Below are 16800 nucleotides of genomic sequence, written 5' to 3' on the forward strand. Positions count from 1 at the left end.
AGAATGTTTTAAGAATAGCTTCTTCCATAGCAGCCTCTTGAAGCATTTCTCACTCATCTAACATAGGTTCATACCTCATTTTCATACTTCCATCATCGTGAGATTCAATCATAGTTGTGTTTAAGGAGAGCACATCCACATCCCTCTTTATTGAGCACACCAACAAGGCCTCTTATGAGCACCCTTGTTGAGCTACTTTGAGGTTGCATGAGGACTCTTGTCTTTCGGTTGTATAGTTTTAAAACTCAAGTAGATTAGTCGTATTTCAATTTTATTTAAATGTTGATATACATGTACAACTAATATTTTCTTGTTTATGTGTGGTCTCAATAGGTTAAGTTTTCACACATACAATTCCTAAAGAGTAGAATAAAGTGATAAATTATGTAGCTAAAAGTGCTTTTGATGATTCAAATAGATGAAATGTTCATGACTAGGAACTCTTCTCCTCAAATTATTTTAAAGCTTTGGAAAGGTTAACTATGGAGTTAAAGAATATGAAACTAATTCTTCTGTGGGACAATTTTTATGTTGATTTTTGGTGGGCATGGCGGCTTTTTCTTTATATTCTTTATTTGAGTTGAATAAATGTTCACTCTTCATTCAAACAATTGTGCTATAAATTTTATATTAATAATGATTATAACATTAATAACTTCATCTGAAAAATTTGATCATAAGGAAATAAATATTTCATTATTTAGAAGGGTATTATTACATCATGGAATTTTATATAGTGAATTCCATAATGACATAGAAAGTCATGTTAAATAAGATAACATGGAAACTAGATTCTAGATGGTTATTAAAGCCACGGTGACTCATGAAGAGGAGTGATAACTGACTTCACTTGTAGATAATTTTGAAGGCCATAAGCTCCATACTCTCTTCCAATTCCACTCATCTTGTACCCTCCAAATGGGGAACCATTATCAATAACGAGATAAGTATTAATCCACATAGTTCCTGCATGGAGAGATCTTGCAACTCTATAAGCCACATTAATATTATTAGTCAAAACTCCAGCTCCAAGACCATATATTGTCTTGTTTCCTCTCTCTATTACTTCTTCTATAGTTCTGCAAAATCACATTTCAAAGGTTAAAGTAAATTTCAAAGTGACTTCATTATTATAAAATGAATAAGATCATAATGAATGATGTTTACTTGTTTACCACAAATTTAACATATATTAGAAAATAAATTTATATAGAATTTTTTATGTTCTAAATATATCAAAACAATCTATTTATAAACATCCTTACTTGAACTTCAGAATAGACATGACTGGCCCAAATATCTCTTCTTGGGAAATCCTCATGTTATCCTACATTAAAGTACAATGAAATAATGTTAGATAATCAACCCATTACATGTCAATTAGCTAATTATAAATTAAAATTTTTAACATTACCTCAACATCAATAAAAATTGTAGGTTCAATGTAAAACCCCTTTTCACCTAAGGAATGACCACCTATTAATAAATTGGCTCCATCTATCACACCATATTGAATGTATTTCAATATTTTATCATATTGAATTTTATTAATCTGCATAGAAAAATATATAATACTTTATCAATTTTAATAGGTATAAAATATATAAATATCATATAAATTCTATTAATAAACAATCATGATATAATCATACAAAATTTTATGATAAAATCAAATTGTGGAATACCTGAGGGCCATGTTGTACTCCTCCTTTAAATGGGTCACCTATCACAATGTCTTTTACTCTTTCTCCTATTTTCTTCACAAATTTATCATAAACACCTTCTTGAACAAACACGCGTGTACCAGCTATGCATAGTTGGCCCTATAATATTATCCAAAATGTTTTAATCTTTTCTTTCCAAAATTCATATTTATTCGTAATATATACGATAACATAACAAAATAAAGACTAAGTATTGAAACACACCATGTTTGTGAATGTAGCTCTAATAGCAAGTTCTACAGCTTCATCCATATTAAAATCATCCATGATAATTAAAGGCGACTTCCCACCAAGTTCTAATGTCACATCCTTCAAATTACTCTTTGCTGCAGCTTCCATTATCAACCTACCCACTTGAGTTGACCCTGTAAATGCAATCTGAACAACATGCATATAATATTAACTTTAAAATTATAAGATAATTTGTTAACTACATTTGTTTGAATATTTTAAGTAAATTGAAACATTAAGAAGAAAAAGATATTAAGACAAATATCATTACTAGTTTATTTGTTTTATTTTATTTTTTCTTGAAATAAAACCTTGTAGGTTTCTCAAATAATTTGTATAACTTTAATGAAAAATAATAATATAAATAAACAATTGTTAAAAAGTAAATTATTATTACTAGTTTATTTCAATTATATAAGGTTGAAAGAAAATAAATATTTTAAAATATCATTAATCAAATTTTACAAAATAAAATAAATAAATAAAATAAAGAAATTATATAATAATAAACAAAATCAATAAAAGGCAAGAGCCTATGCATAATGGTAACTTGTAAGCCTTTTATATGGGAGGGGAGGTCTTGAGTTGAGTGTACCTGAACTTAGCATATAATTAATTTAGACTTTGGTCCATTATCTAAACCAAAAAACAAAAAAACCGTTTTTAATATCTTAATTTTAATGTCTATAAGAAAAATTAAAATGGCATTGATTTTATTTATTTATTTATTAAAAAAAATTAGAATATAACACATTTTAAACTTTTAATTACACAATATTACATTTTGAAAATCAGAATAAATAAAAATATGGTCAATGGTCAAATGTACATCCTAATTACCAATAGAAATGCCAAATATTCAAATTGGTAATCAAAATATATGGTCAAATCTACATCCTCTTTACCACTATAATATATTTTCAAATTTTAAAGTAATAATAAATATGATTAAATGTACATTCGAATTACTAAATAGACAATATAGATAAAATCCGACTAAACTCTAAATCTATATATCATATTTAAAAATCATCTCATATTACGACAAAACAGAACATTGTAATATATTTATACTCCTACCTTGTCAATATCCATATGACTGCTTATGGCAGCACCAGTGATTGCTCCAAAACCAGGAAGCACATTGAGAACACCAGGAGGTATTCCAGCCTATTTTAATCACAAACCAATTATATGTTATTAAACTAAATCTGCAGAGCTTCCAAATCAATCTAAATCTGCAGATCAACCAATAAAATAGAAAAAAAAAATCTATAATACAAAAAGATGTAGATTTATCTACCTCTACAGACAAATGGGCACAGTAGAGTGCAGTTAAGGGAGTAAGCTCTGCAGGTTTCACAATTAGTGTGCATCCACAGGCAAGAGCAGGGGAGATCTTAGTGAAAAACATTATGAGAGGAAAGTTCCATGGTATGATCTGACCACACACTCCAATGGGCTCTTGTAATGTATATCCTTGAAATGGCCCATTCATCTTCAAACTTAGTCCATGAATTTTATCAGCATACCCTGCAAATATCACACATCATGTAGACAATTCTTTGAGAATACTCAATTTTTTTAAATGGTCAAAATGGTATTCATAGAAAAGATTATTTTGTTATTATATAATATGGAAAGTAAGGGTCAAACTCTATTAGATAAAGACAACTATATTGTCTTTTAGATACAATTGCAGGAGACCTGTGAAATACAAACTAACACAATTATAACAAAAATACATCTGTTTACTTGCATAACTTTTTATTGTAAAGAGTTCAACACCATTACAAAATAGTTCCAAATAGAAATAAAAGCAAACCAGCACAATTATAACAAAATGCATCTCTCCGCCTTCATAGTTTTATATTGTATAAAATGGAGAAAATAAAGATCTCAACACCATTACAAAAGAAATATGTAGATAAAGGCAAATATAACGTTTTATAGGATAATCCAACTCCAATGAAAATGACAAATTAAAATCAAAACAATTTTACAATCTAAATGTACATTGTACCAACCTGCATAGTATTGGAGAATATTGATAGAGCTTGGTATATCTAGTACTTTAACAATATCCAGAGGTTTTCCAGCATCCCATGTTTCCAATATTGCAAGTTCTTCTGAATGTTGTCGAATTAGATCTGCATATTTGTTCAATATACGGCCCCTCTCCTATAATCAAAGAGTAATTATTGGGTATCATTTTTTTTCCCTCTTGGACTCTCTTTATACAATGATGGATCATAGAATATGCAAGAGAATGTCCACTTACGATACTTATTTTATGCTGATGATGAATCATAGAATATGATTGGAAACAGTTGGTTTAAGTATTTTTTTAATACAATCTAATCCACAAACAAGATATCTCTATATTATAGATTGTATAAATATCTTGTTACATACTTGTGATTTCTTACATAAAAATAACAATTAAGAAAGAGAGCTCACATATCCAGACATGCGAGGCCATGGGCCGCCGTCAAAGGCAGCCCGAGCTGCTTCGACAGCCAAATCAACATCTTCTTTGGTTGCTTCCGATACACTTGTTATCACTTCCTCTGTTCTTGGATCAAATGTCTCAAATGTTTTTCCTACATATACATTCATTAAAAAGACATAAATAGATCATTTTTTATTCTCATCTCGATGATGAATCACAGAATTAGATTCATATGACCATGAAAAACTTTCAACACAATGAAACACTATTAAATGTTAAAAAATTAATGAAATGATCTGCCCATTAAAGATAATTACCTGAAACTGAATCCACAAACTCTCCATTGATGAAGAGCTTGGTGTATTTTACTGTGATTGGAGATTTGATAGGTCCATCATCTTCCATTACTAACTTCCAGGGCCCAGCTTCTGATCCATTAGAGTTTGGAGAAGCCATTAAAAAAACAATTGCTTTCTCTTTCTTTTTCAAATCAGCTCAAATTTGTTGCACAACTTGTAAGACTAAAGCAAATGCACATCTATATATAGGAAGATGGAGGCGGCAAAACTGGAAAAAAAAAAACTGAAATGTTTTTAATTATAAAGTCAACTATGATTACATAAAGATGAAGCTCGGAGAATTGAAAATGTCAAAAAGTATTCTCTGAACATGCCGTTTAGGAAACAAATGGAGTTATCAAATATAATATTGTGAGAAAAATCATATACTGGACAGAGTGATCATCTCAAGTTATAAAATATAAGAACACAAAGATTATATATTTAAAACATCCGACTTTTCAAGTACGAAAATGACATTGAAAGGGTCATCTGATAAAATGGATTAAATTCCATATATTTAAGATCTATGACGTAGATGGTAACTTTGAACTGAAGACAAATAATTAACAATATAAAATCTTAATGAACAGAAGCTCCCAAAGAAGAAAATGTAAATTTTGATGCATTCATCTCGATTTGGTGTATTATTTTGCACGCCAGGAAATAACCACCATCTTTTATCCTAGATCTCAAGACATTATTATTTTTAAATATGTATAATATTACTTTTTATTATTGACAACTCATCATAGACTAAAACAGGATAAAAAACACGTTGCAGACTTTGCCGTCCAAATGAATATGTGCCAATTTTGACAAAGTTGTTAATCAAAGTGAAATTAATTTCTAATTAAAAATTGTAAGGGCACCTTTAATGGACGTCCTATCTTCTAGATAAAATGTATGTTTTTATATTAAAATTAAAAAAGTCAAAGTACAATAGATTTTGCTGAATTTTTTCGCATTTGTTCTACATAATCTGTATGTTTTGTAATGGAAAACAACAAAATAGTTGGCAAAAATTCGAAGATTTTTTTAAAATACTTTTGGTACATTTTATCTAGTCTTTTCCTTAGTTATATGGTTTTTAAAGTTAAGTTGTATGGGTTGATTATTTTGATATATATGAAATTAAATTTCTTCAATTTAATTTAATTTAATTGAAATAACATATATGCCAATAGGTTCTTGGGTTTTTAGTGAAGTTGAATAATTTTGAATGAGTATTAGGGATCAATATGGCTACTACACCACAAGAGATGAGACTAGAAAGACATTCCTAGCAAAATGCAAATAGAACAATTTGATGCAAATAATACTAGGCTATGTATGTGAAAAATGAAACCCATTCCAAAAGATTTCTTCCTAGCACAAAGTAACTTGAGTGGGAAAAAATGATAGTTTAAATGACACATTCCATTACTAATGGAAAACAACGGCTTCTTTTGTATGTAATTAGAAACTTGATTTTGACCACCCATTCATGCTCTAACAACAACCTCCATCTATCTAAAACTATATAATTTACTAATAGTGTATCAATATTTAGGCATGTTCACAAGTATTAACCTTTTTCGTGGATTCGACATGAATTGATACTTAGGCATCATCACAAAATAAAATCCATTTCAAAAAGCTTCTTCCTAGCACAATGTAACTTGAGTAGGAAACAAAGATATTTAAATCCATTACTAATTAGAAGCTTGATTTTGACCATCCACTCATACTCCAAAAATAATCTCTATCCATTTAAAATTGTACAATTTACTATTAGTGTATTGATATTTTAGGCATCATCTAAAATACTAACCATTTTTTTGGATTTGTCATGTAATGATACTTAGACATCCTCACAAGTTTCAACTATTTTCTCAGATGTTTTATTTAATGTCCTTATAGACACCTAAATATTCTCATACCCCATTGCACTTCACCTTACCCATCACAATCAATTAAATAAATATTTACTATTTATTTAATTTACCCTTCACCTTTTTTCCCTCACATCCAATTATAAAATGTACAATTATTATTAAGTTGCCCTTATCTCATAAACTCTCTTATTGAATCAAACAATTAATACCTACTTAACTACATGATTAGTCTAAGAATATTAAGAATATGACTAGGAATATTAAGACCTCTTAATGACCCGTTAAATAAGATTAGAACAGAAAGAATAACAACAAAATAGAGAGATGCATCTATAAGAACAATATTGAAATTTAAAAATAGATTAGTACAATATCTTTATTAGTAGAATACAACAACCTTTTTTTATTGCGTTCAACATTAAGAGAGCAGCTATATTTATAATGTTTATGGAGCCCTCTAGAAGCTTACGATGGAAGTAATAAAATAATTCTGGAGGGTAAAAGTACAAAGTTGTGTCACCTTTTAGGCTAACTTATCAAAACGACTAAATTTGAGTATTTTTATCTAAAAATCAATTTTGTCCAAACATATGATCTAGATAAATTCATTCTAGCTAAGTTTTGTATGGTCTCACACTTTTCCAATTAGAAAATTTTATTAAATTCATGTTGTATGCTAGTTTGTATCCAATTACTAAAGCAATACAATTATTTTAGAAAAGTGGTATTTCACTATACTTACAATATACATAGGGAAAGCTACATTGTACTACTTATCAACCATTAGGAGTGGTAACATTTCAATATTATAGCCATATTTTATTAGTTCTATAAGAAGAATACTTGAATGGATGCCCTATCTTCTAGGCAAAATGTATGTTTTTTTGTGGATTCGGCATGAATTGATACTTAGGCATCCTCACAAAATAAAATCCATTTCAAAAATAATAATTTAACTCCATTACTAATTAGAAGCTTGATTTTGACCACCCACTCATACTCCAAAACTAATCTCTATGCATTTAAAACTGTACAATTTACTATTAGTGTATTGATATTTTAGGCATCCTCTAAAATACTAACCATTTTTTTGGATTCGTCATGTAATGATACTTAGGCATCCTCACAAGTTTCAACTATTTTCTTAGATGTTTTATTTAATGTCCTTATAGACACCTAAATTTTTTCATACCCCATTGCACTTCACCTTACCCATCACAATCAATTAAATAAATATTTACTATTTATTTAATTTACCTTGCATCTTTTTTCCCTCACCTCTAATTATAAAATGTATAATTATTATTAAGTTATCCTTATCTCATAAACTCTCTTACTGAATCAAACAATTAATACCTACTTAATTACACAATTAGGCTAAGAATATTAAGAATATGATTAGGAATATTAAGACCCCTTAATGATTTGTTAAAAAAAATTAGAATACAAAGAATAACAACAAAATAGAGAGATGCATCAATAAGAAAAATATTGAAATTAAAAAATAGATTAGTATAATATCTTTTTTTTTTAAAATTACATTCAACTTTAAGAGAAGAACTCTATTTATAATGTTTATGGAGCCCTCTAGAAGCTTACGGTGGAAGTAATAAAAGAATTCTAGAGGGTAAAAGTACAAAGTTGTGTCACCTTTTAGGGTAACTTATCAAAATGACTAAATTTGAGTATATCTATCTAAAAATCAATTTTTTCCAAACATATGATCTAGATAAATTCATTTTAGCTGTCATGTATGGTCTCACACTTTCCCAATTAATTTTTTTTATTAAATGCATGTTTTATACTAGTTTGTATCCAATTACTAAAACAATGCAATTATTTCAAAAAAGTGGCGTTTCAATAACTTACTATTTTTTATGATTTTTTTTAATAACCTATAAACACCATTTTAAAGAACTCAGACTCAAGAATATTGTCATATAGAGTTTATAGTGTTCTAATTAGATATAGTATATTGTAATTGAAAAATTCTACAAGTATGTATTTTAACACTCAAAAAAATGTCAATTTTTTTTTGATGAATAGTCCCTTCCTTATATTAAAAAAATATAATAAAATTACATATTCACAAAAAAAGGGGCCAGGGGAAACATGATCACCTCACGAGTTCATATGGCCAAAGGCCAGATGTCAACTATTCATAAAAAATAAAAAAACTTCAGAAAACATAAAAAAACCTCAAGTTGCTAGGGCAACGCTAGCTGAAGGAGGATCCTTATCATTAGAGCTCCACCCAATTGTGGGGTGAGTAGATGACTCAAGGGGAGCCCATCCATCATCATGAATAGCAACATTATCTTCATCTTTCTCTCCCATAGGCCTAGGAGGAGAAATGGATAAGTCCAATCGGGGAAACACCCACTTGGGTTCTAAGTGCCCAGAAGTCCAACCAGTAGCAGGAGCAGCAGGAGGAGTCATTGGGGACCACCCCAAGTGAGACCTTTGAGGAGGCAAGGTAGATTAGTGTCGAACACTAGATCCTCCAGAAGAGCGATGCCGACCAAAAGTACCACTGCTGGGAGAGTGGTGTGGCTAAGAGCAAGGTGTGTGAGAGCAGCAAGCATAACTACTATGTCCTTGATAGTGACTATGAGGAGGAGTATGATCATTGGAGGCAAAATCTGATGGAACATGAGCTACTGTATAGGGGGCATTTCCCTAATGAGCCAAAAGCTCCTGTAAGTGAGCCACCTCCAAAGCCACTTTATCTATTTGTACTTGAATTTGTAACATGACCTTTTTATAAATACATGCTTTAATGTACATAGCAACATTAATGTCGAGTGTGTTGTTAGCATAAATAACTGCATTGCAATCTTTCCAAATGGTAAATAAGATCTCCTATTTGAAAGCATTGTCACCTAGAACAACCATATGCTAAGAGAAAGGTTTTAGGTGGAAGGGGCAAAAAAGATCATGGATCCATCGCTAGTAACACTAAGCCCATCTATAGAACCAAAAAAGTGCAAAAAAGTCTTTGGTTGACCATAAAAAGGGAAATGAGGGTTAGGAACACCTAGGTGCCATAGTCGAGGGCCCAAAGGCAAGCCTTGGAAAAGAATGCACTAGGTGAAATGCGCAATTTTAGGCTTAGTTATGGCTTGCCACATAGTGGAGAACCTATGACTCCAAGTACAGTGAGAAGATTGAAAATGCCATTGTTGGTTGAGATCTTCAATTATGGGTAGGTGAGGAACTAGCCATCGGTAGCCTAGCCTAGGCTTATAGCTGGTTACCGAGGTGTCTAGATACCACTTTCAATCTTTCCACCAAGGGTGAGAGGAATGAATGTCCACTTTATGTAACAAATATGGAGGTACCACAAAAACTAGAAGATCAAAAGTTTGTCTATCTAGATGAGTGAGCCAAAATTGCACTTTCATATGCTCCCATGACCGTAAGCTCATAGTAACTCTAGAGAAAATATCTTTAGGGGTTCTTATGCCACATTTTAAAAAAATGTAGAGCACTAGCCTCATGCACCTTAGCTAGGGGAACATCTTGGATAACAAATAATGGTGACCACCAGAGATTGTGTTGGTTCATGGAGATCCCATCTCTAAAACCATTGCCAACCCAATGAAGCTAGGGCTTAACTACTTCCTAGGTTTTCCAAATACTCTTGGCAACAAAAGTGCCCTGAATCTGGATAGGTTCAGTGGTGACAAGAAGGGTTTGAAAACCAATCCCCTTCCAAGATTGCTGGTGAACCAAAAAGCCTGAAGAAATGCAATGTCTTAACAAAATCTTCCAGGCTTCATTGTTAGAAAGAGCTTGAATCACCCATTTGGAACATAAAGTAGTACCTTGCTTCTAGGTGGACAACAAGCCTAGGCCACTAGACTCTTTGGGAAGACAAAAAAAATCCCAAACAACTCTATGAAAGCCCTGGTGAGAATCATCTAACACCCAAAGATAGGCACACAAGTTTAAGATAAGAGGCCTTTGAAGGAGCCCAAAAAGAGGAATAGTACACATGGGTGGTGGCCAACACTTTGGAACAAATTTGGAATTTTCCTACAAGGGAGAGAGATTTGGTGATCCAATACTTCAACTTCTTCTCTATTCTGGAAAGAACCACATTCCAGAGCTCGATGGCTGAGACTTGGAAGGAAAAAGGGATGCCTACAAAATGAAAGACTTCCCCATACTAAATCCATTTCTATTGATATTTCCCAAGCCAAGCAAAATAGGGAAAGGAAGACTATCTGTAGCAAAGCGTTTTGTGCCATTGAATAATAGACCTTGAAGCAAGATAGAATGTGTTAAGACATTGCAAAGTAGAGGCAACATTCTCTTCATCCTCAATGAGAGTGAGGAAAGAGTCATCTGTGAAATGGCCATTCACAAGATGATAAGGAGAATCTAGGAGGGAAACACCATGGACCCTCCCTTGTGAGATGGCATTTGCGAGAAAATACCCAAAACCTTCAGCTACCAACACATATAAAGAGGGTGCCATCAAGAAGCCTTGTGGAATTGAATGATAAAGCCCAAAGGCTTGAGACTAGTGGCCATTAATGGAGATGCAAGAAGAGGCATCCCTAATAAGCATCTAGACTAACTAGAGAAAAGTAGGGCCAAACCCAAGCACCTAAAGCATTGCAAGGATGAAAGGCCACTTAATTCGATCATAAGCTTTGGCAAAATAAATCTTGAGAAAGATGGCCTATTGCTTGAAATGTCGAGCCCATTCCATGCCTTCCCACACAACAATTATATTGTCCAAGATATAAAATGATTTGATAAAACCCATCTACTTAGGGTGAATGATCTAAGGAAGAAGAAGATGGATTTTAAGAGAGAGAGAGAGAGAGAAAGAGAGAGAGAGAGAGAGAGAGAGAGAGAGAGAGAGAGAGAGAGAGAGAGAGAGAGAGAGAGAGAGAGAGAGAGAGAGCCTTGGCAATGTTCTTGTAAGAGACATTCAACAAAGTGATGGGCCTCCAATTGCATATATATTTAGGGTCACCTACCTTAGGTATGAATTTGATATTCCCCTTATTAATAATATGGCCTAGAGAGTGAGAATTATAGGCCTCAAAGTAAACCTTATGTAGGTCTGGTTCAATCTCATCCCAAAATTTTTTGTAAAATTCACAAGGGAAACCATCACAACCAGGGGTCTTATCATCTGCCATGGAGAAGATAACTTCCTTGAGGTCTGATAAAGTGAGCTTCTACTCACAAAATGCAATTGTTCTGGAGTGAGTCTTTTAGGAGTGACATCCAAACAAGCCTACAAGGCTTGATTCTAGGCTTTTGAGGGACCATGCACTGTGAAAACATTTTCATAGTGGCAAATGAAAGCTTGGAGAATGTCGAAAAGCTCACAGAAGAAGTGTTGACCCTCTCGAATGGGTTTGATCCCCACTATAGAATGGAAAACCCTCAATCCATTAAAAAATTCCTTGGAACCTTGATCACCAACCTCTAGCCAGTGAAGGCAGTCCTTGAGTTGAGCTCCCCGGGCAGTATAATTGTCTGCAACCTACTTTTGGTGGCAAAGGTTGGTAAACCAAACCTAGATATTTGTGTCAAACAAATTCATGGCTAGAGCTTCAATGGTTGTACAAAAATCTTTGGTAGTGGCCTCATAGGATCTCTTGTGATAAGTGGCTAGCTGCCTCCCATAAATGGAAGACACCTTGCACTATGGGTGATGGCATCATTCCACCACTGAATCCACCCAGAGGAAGAGTGGTGACTCGGTTCAAGATTCTGAGTTTTTAAAATATGAGCGGTGATGGGAAGATGGGACAACACTAAAGTATTGAGGTAAACTAAGTTTTACAATGATGGGGAGGGGTAGAATGATAGCTAATGGAGAAGTGGATGGGAAAATGGTCAGAAAGAGTCATGTTAGGGAGTGGAGTTACAAGTAGTAGACTTGTGTGAGAAAAGGGAAAAAAGGATTCAGAAAAAATCATAGCACGGTCCAACCTTTAAAGAACCCTATTACATCCCTCTCAAAAGTTGGACCATGTGTACTAGACTCCATCAGTTTGGTAGTTATGAACATTGGGATAAAAAAGACCCAGCTTTTTTCACATGTAAAACTAGGCTTCTTGCTCTCTAGCTAACCATCGAAAAGGTGGAAGGCCCACTTTATCAATAGCTAACTCAACCATATTGAAATCTTTGCAGAATATCTAGGTGGTAGGGGGTAAAGGATGACATCATTATGGGCATAGACATTGACAATGCCAAAAGAATGATTTTGAAAGGACAACAAAATCCAAACAATTCTCTACATGGGGTCAAAACCATGGGAAATAACAAAAGGGAAAAGTTGAGGGGAGAGGAGAGCGACTACACCACCTCAACCAGTGTCATGCTAAGAAGGAAAAATAACACCATCCAACCATATCACATGACAAGCTAAGTTGAGAAGAAACCCAGAGACTTTGACTTCTTGTAGGCACAACACATAAATATTGACAAGCCTATGATTGGTATCATGAACAAAATATTTTTTAGGGAGGTTTGTTACCCCCCACACATTCTAGGAGAGAAAATTCATTATAAACTAACTTGCATATTCTCCTCATTCCCAAGCGAGGAAAAGTTGTTATGCAAGAAAATGGAGGATTCAAAGGAGGGGTCACCCAAAGTGATGACTCTTCATTTATCCCCAGTGATAGAAACTACATTTCATCCCTCAAGGCTACAAGAATGAAGGAGAGATAAAGAGGAAATCATAGAAGCTACTTGAGGCACATGAACCCAAGTAGATTGGACCTCTGTCTATTTTTTCCCCTGCAATGGAGGGTTTGAAATAGGTGATAGCACAACCATGGGAACCTCAAGTGCTGTGGGCACAAAAGGAGCCACATTGAATTTGGGATAGTTGGGTTCTTGAGAAATGAGGCTTGGCTTAGCAGTGCCCTTGCCTTTACTAACAACCATTGTCCACTCATCTTTTTTAACAACTGGAGCTAGCTTGGGTTCTTGCACTAAAGAGTGATTGTGCTCAAGAAGAGGACAATCCTTTATCTTATGGTTAGTAGATTGATAGTGAAAGAAAGTATTCAGGAGATTCAAGTAAAGAACCTTTTGGGTAAAGGTGGTAGCACCAATTTGAATTTCCATCAATTCTTTAAGGTTCCTAGAGAGGTTGACCTCAACATAGACCCTCCACTAAGGGCAAGCATTGAAAAATTTGTCCGATTCCACACAAATTACTTTGCCCACAATTTGGGCAATTTCTTGGTGGAAAGACCAACAAGGGATGGGCAACCGAGGGAACTCTACCCAAACTATAACCCTAAGTTTGTGGTCATTTTGAGATGTAAAAGTCTTGAGATCATCTCTAAAAAACAAGCAGAGATGAGCAAATTGTCCACAACCCATGGTTGAAAATGCTCTCAAACTAGGAGGGGTTACCAAAATGAAATAAGAAAATTCCTTAGTGAGGCTCTGAATCCCTTCAAGGTGAATCCCCTGGGGGGTCCAGGCCTTGGTTACCCATTCACACAATGTGCTTTCAAATGGAGTGCGACCCACAAAATACCCAATAAGGGTTTGTGTTTCTAGCCATTGATAAGAAGATTCAAAAGTAGAAATATTCAAAACTAGGTTGAGAGATGAATTACCTCATGAAATACCTTGGGAAAAAATTTTTGTGAGCATTTTCTCAGCAAGGCCATTTTCGTATGCAACAACAACTCTAGCACCAATAGCAACTACTGGGCCGAAGAGGGCCGAGGCCATTATATCCTAAAGTAAAATCCTACACTAAATGTGGAATGACAAATAGTAAGGCAGAAAGGGCTTAGACTCAAACTATGCAAACCCTAGTAGAACATATTTCACAGTTCTCCCGTTTGCACCAATCGTGAAGTCTCATTTTGAGCAATGTCCAATTATGCATTTTTACCAAGTGTCAAATAGTGATAGGAGGCCTTGTTTGCAATTGAATATCTTATACCTAGTAATGTTTCATAACTCACCACTTTCAGAGTGTTTAGTGTCCATACTAGAGCACCTATGTTTTAGATTTTGATTCATTTTGAATTTTTTTGACTAGGTTTTGAATCCCCCAAAGTTGGTCATTTACTCTTGTCATGCTAATGCAAATTATTCTGAATTTTGGGAGGCCCTATTTGACTTGTTATAATTTTGACCTAGTTGACTAAAATGAGAAAATTCCTTTTGCATTGCATTCTAAAGGTTAGAGACATGTTATTTTTCAATTTTGAGCTTGTTATGAATCCATTTGATTAGTTTTTGAATGTGATTCCAAATGCAATTTGTAACTTTTTATTGGTGTCGAGAAATGCAAATTGGTCAAAACCCCTATTCATGATGTCATAACTCAAAATCTATGATAGGTGAATCAAATCGATTATATCACTCTGTTCTCCTTTGAAAATACTTTAAGTGTGCCAATTTTCAAGTCTTGATGAATTTGTCTACACATTTTTCTAGTTCCATTTCATTTGCAAAATCCACTTTTCTACCAATGCTTCTAGTCCTACAAATCTAAGTAGCTTACTTTGACTATTCACCAAATGCATCCCATTATTCATCATGAGCCCTAGTCACATCTTTATACTCTCCTTGTAATACTAAACCAATGCCCCACTTTTCATTTTCCCAAGTGCCAGTTTACCCAATTTTCAAAGCAAAATCTGAACATGTTTTATGGTTTTCTAACATGTCTTCTTGGAGGTAGTTCTAAGTAGACAAATTTTATAGTCAATATATTTTAACTGAGAATTCATCATGAGATGAGATTCGATAGGGTAAGAGTGTGTGGAACAAAGAATTAATATGATTGATTTTAGAGCCTAGTCAGGTGTTTGGATCAGTTTTTGAAGTTAGTCAAAGTACCTTTTGACATGAAACTAACAATTTGTAGAAAGAAGTGAAAATGAGTTTTAAAAATTGGACCAATGACCAGATTGTTTTTAGTCGCAATTACATGTTCAATAGATTAGTTTGAAAGTTTAGTTGTTCAAAAAAGAATTTTTTTTAGTCCAACCCACTTTGGGGCCCAACTAGTATCAAACTGATAAGACATTGGGGTTTTAAAATTTTCCATGAGAGGATTATAATGGTTGTCATCATTATATGTTTTATGTGAACATGTATTTTTCTTAAGATTAAATGGCATGTTGGATCACACACACACCAGAGATGAAAGAAAAAGCTATTGATCATGGAAACAAAGCAAGTGAGGGTCTTCCTATAAATTTAAAGGGGTTTGCCAATGGCAATGGACATACCAATCCATTAATCCAATGTAAAGCATACACAGATTATGCACTAGCAATGGGACCTATACCCTAGATTGGATAAGGAATCCATGCACAATATTCTTGTTGCATTCAAGATTGCCAAAGAATGTGCCAGAAATTTGTCAAAGGCATGACATAAATGGGCATTGTTTAATATTGCTATTATGTCTCATTTTACACTTTGAGACATTCTTGTTGTGGCTAGTCAATATGTTGTTGTGGCTATAACAGGGTATTTTTGTTCAATAGCATATGCCACAAATAGAAAAGGGAGAAGTAAAAGAAAATTCTTTGTTTAACTTTTCATTTTCATTTTCAAACTTGTGAACTTTACGAGTTGGATTTTTCTCCAACACATCCTTAGATATTTTAATCTTTTCCTTGTTAGGTTTGAAATAATCACTAGAATTTTATGGTGTCAGCTCATTGAATTTGTGTTGCGACTACTTGAATTTTCTTGCATTCTTGCTTAATTCCTTGGGGCCTCAAGATTTCTCTTTCATTTGTGGTTTTCTCCATCATTGAGGTGAAACTCTTTGTATTTCTAAAGTTTGGATTATCAAGTTTTGTTGAAAGGAGCAGTCATCATGGATGAAGCCAATTTCAGGTGTAGTTTCCTGTAGTAGAGGCATTTGTAGTATATAAAAGAGGCAATTACAAAGGTCATGGAAGAGAAATACAAGTCTCATTTGTAGGAAAATTTCAAGAGGGTGCTCTTTACTTAGTTGAAGAATTTAACAAAGGTAGGGAAGTTCACGCAAAAGGACAAAGCCACAATAGGATTGAACAAAATAGAGAATTGCACATCATATTTACCTTCACTACTCATGCTTATCTCTTTCATGGAAACCTCAGCTCCCTACAATGCCTTTGGAGGTATTACAAGCCAATAGTTTAAGAAATTTTATATTCTTATGA

At 33.5% G+C, this 16800-nt stretch overlaps 1 protein-coding gene across 1 annotated transcript; it reads right to left on the reverse strand.

Annotated features, from left to right (window-relative positions):
* Window positions 1-669: 669 nt before the first annotated feature.
* Window positions 670-4909, reverse strand: LOC149540881 (aldehyde dehydrogenase 1-like). Its single transcript, XM_089799749.1, has 10 exons — window positions 4725-4909; window positions 4416-4558; window positions 3983-4136; window positions 3259-3488; window positions 3036-3125; window positions 1929-2102; window positions 1686-1823; window positions 1415-1552; window positions 1266-1327; window positions 670-1079 (listed from the first exon to the last, which is right to left on the reverse strand). Exons 1-10 carry the CDS (start codon window positions 4861-4863, stop codon window positions 806-808), a joined length of 1542 nt encoding a protein of 513 aa, XP_089655875.1. The 5' UTR covers window positions 4864-4909; the 3' UTR covers window positions 670-805.
* Window positions 4910-16800: the final 11891 nt, after the last annotated feature.

Source organism: Cupressus sempervirens, chromosome 9 (assembly GCF_028749045.1).
Source record: "Cupressus sempervirens isolate cs-2001-9-10 chromosome 9, ASM2874904v1, whole genome shotgun sequence".
NCBI lineage: Eukaryota > Viridiplantae > Streptophyta > Pinopsida > Cupressales > Cupressaceae > Cupressus > Cupressus sempervirens.

What these genes read in the sequence shown, in the direction of transcription:
- LOC149540881 (XM_089799749.1), bottom strand. Translation starts at nt 4,863, where the DNA reads ATGGCTTCTCCAAACTCTAATGGATCAGAAGCTGGGCCCTGGAAGTTA. An exon ending in GGCCTCGCATGTCTGGATAT is followed by an intron (nt 4,137 to 4,415) that starts GTGAGCTCTCTT and finishes CTTTGATTATAG; the next exon opens with GAGAGGGGCCGTATATTGAA. An exon ending in GTCATATGGATATTGACAAG is followed by an intron (nt 2,103 to 3,035) that starts GTAGGAGTATAA and finishes CATGTTGTTCAG; the next exon opens with ATTGCATTTACAGGGTCAAC.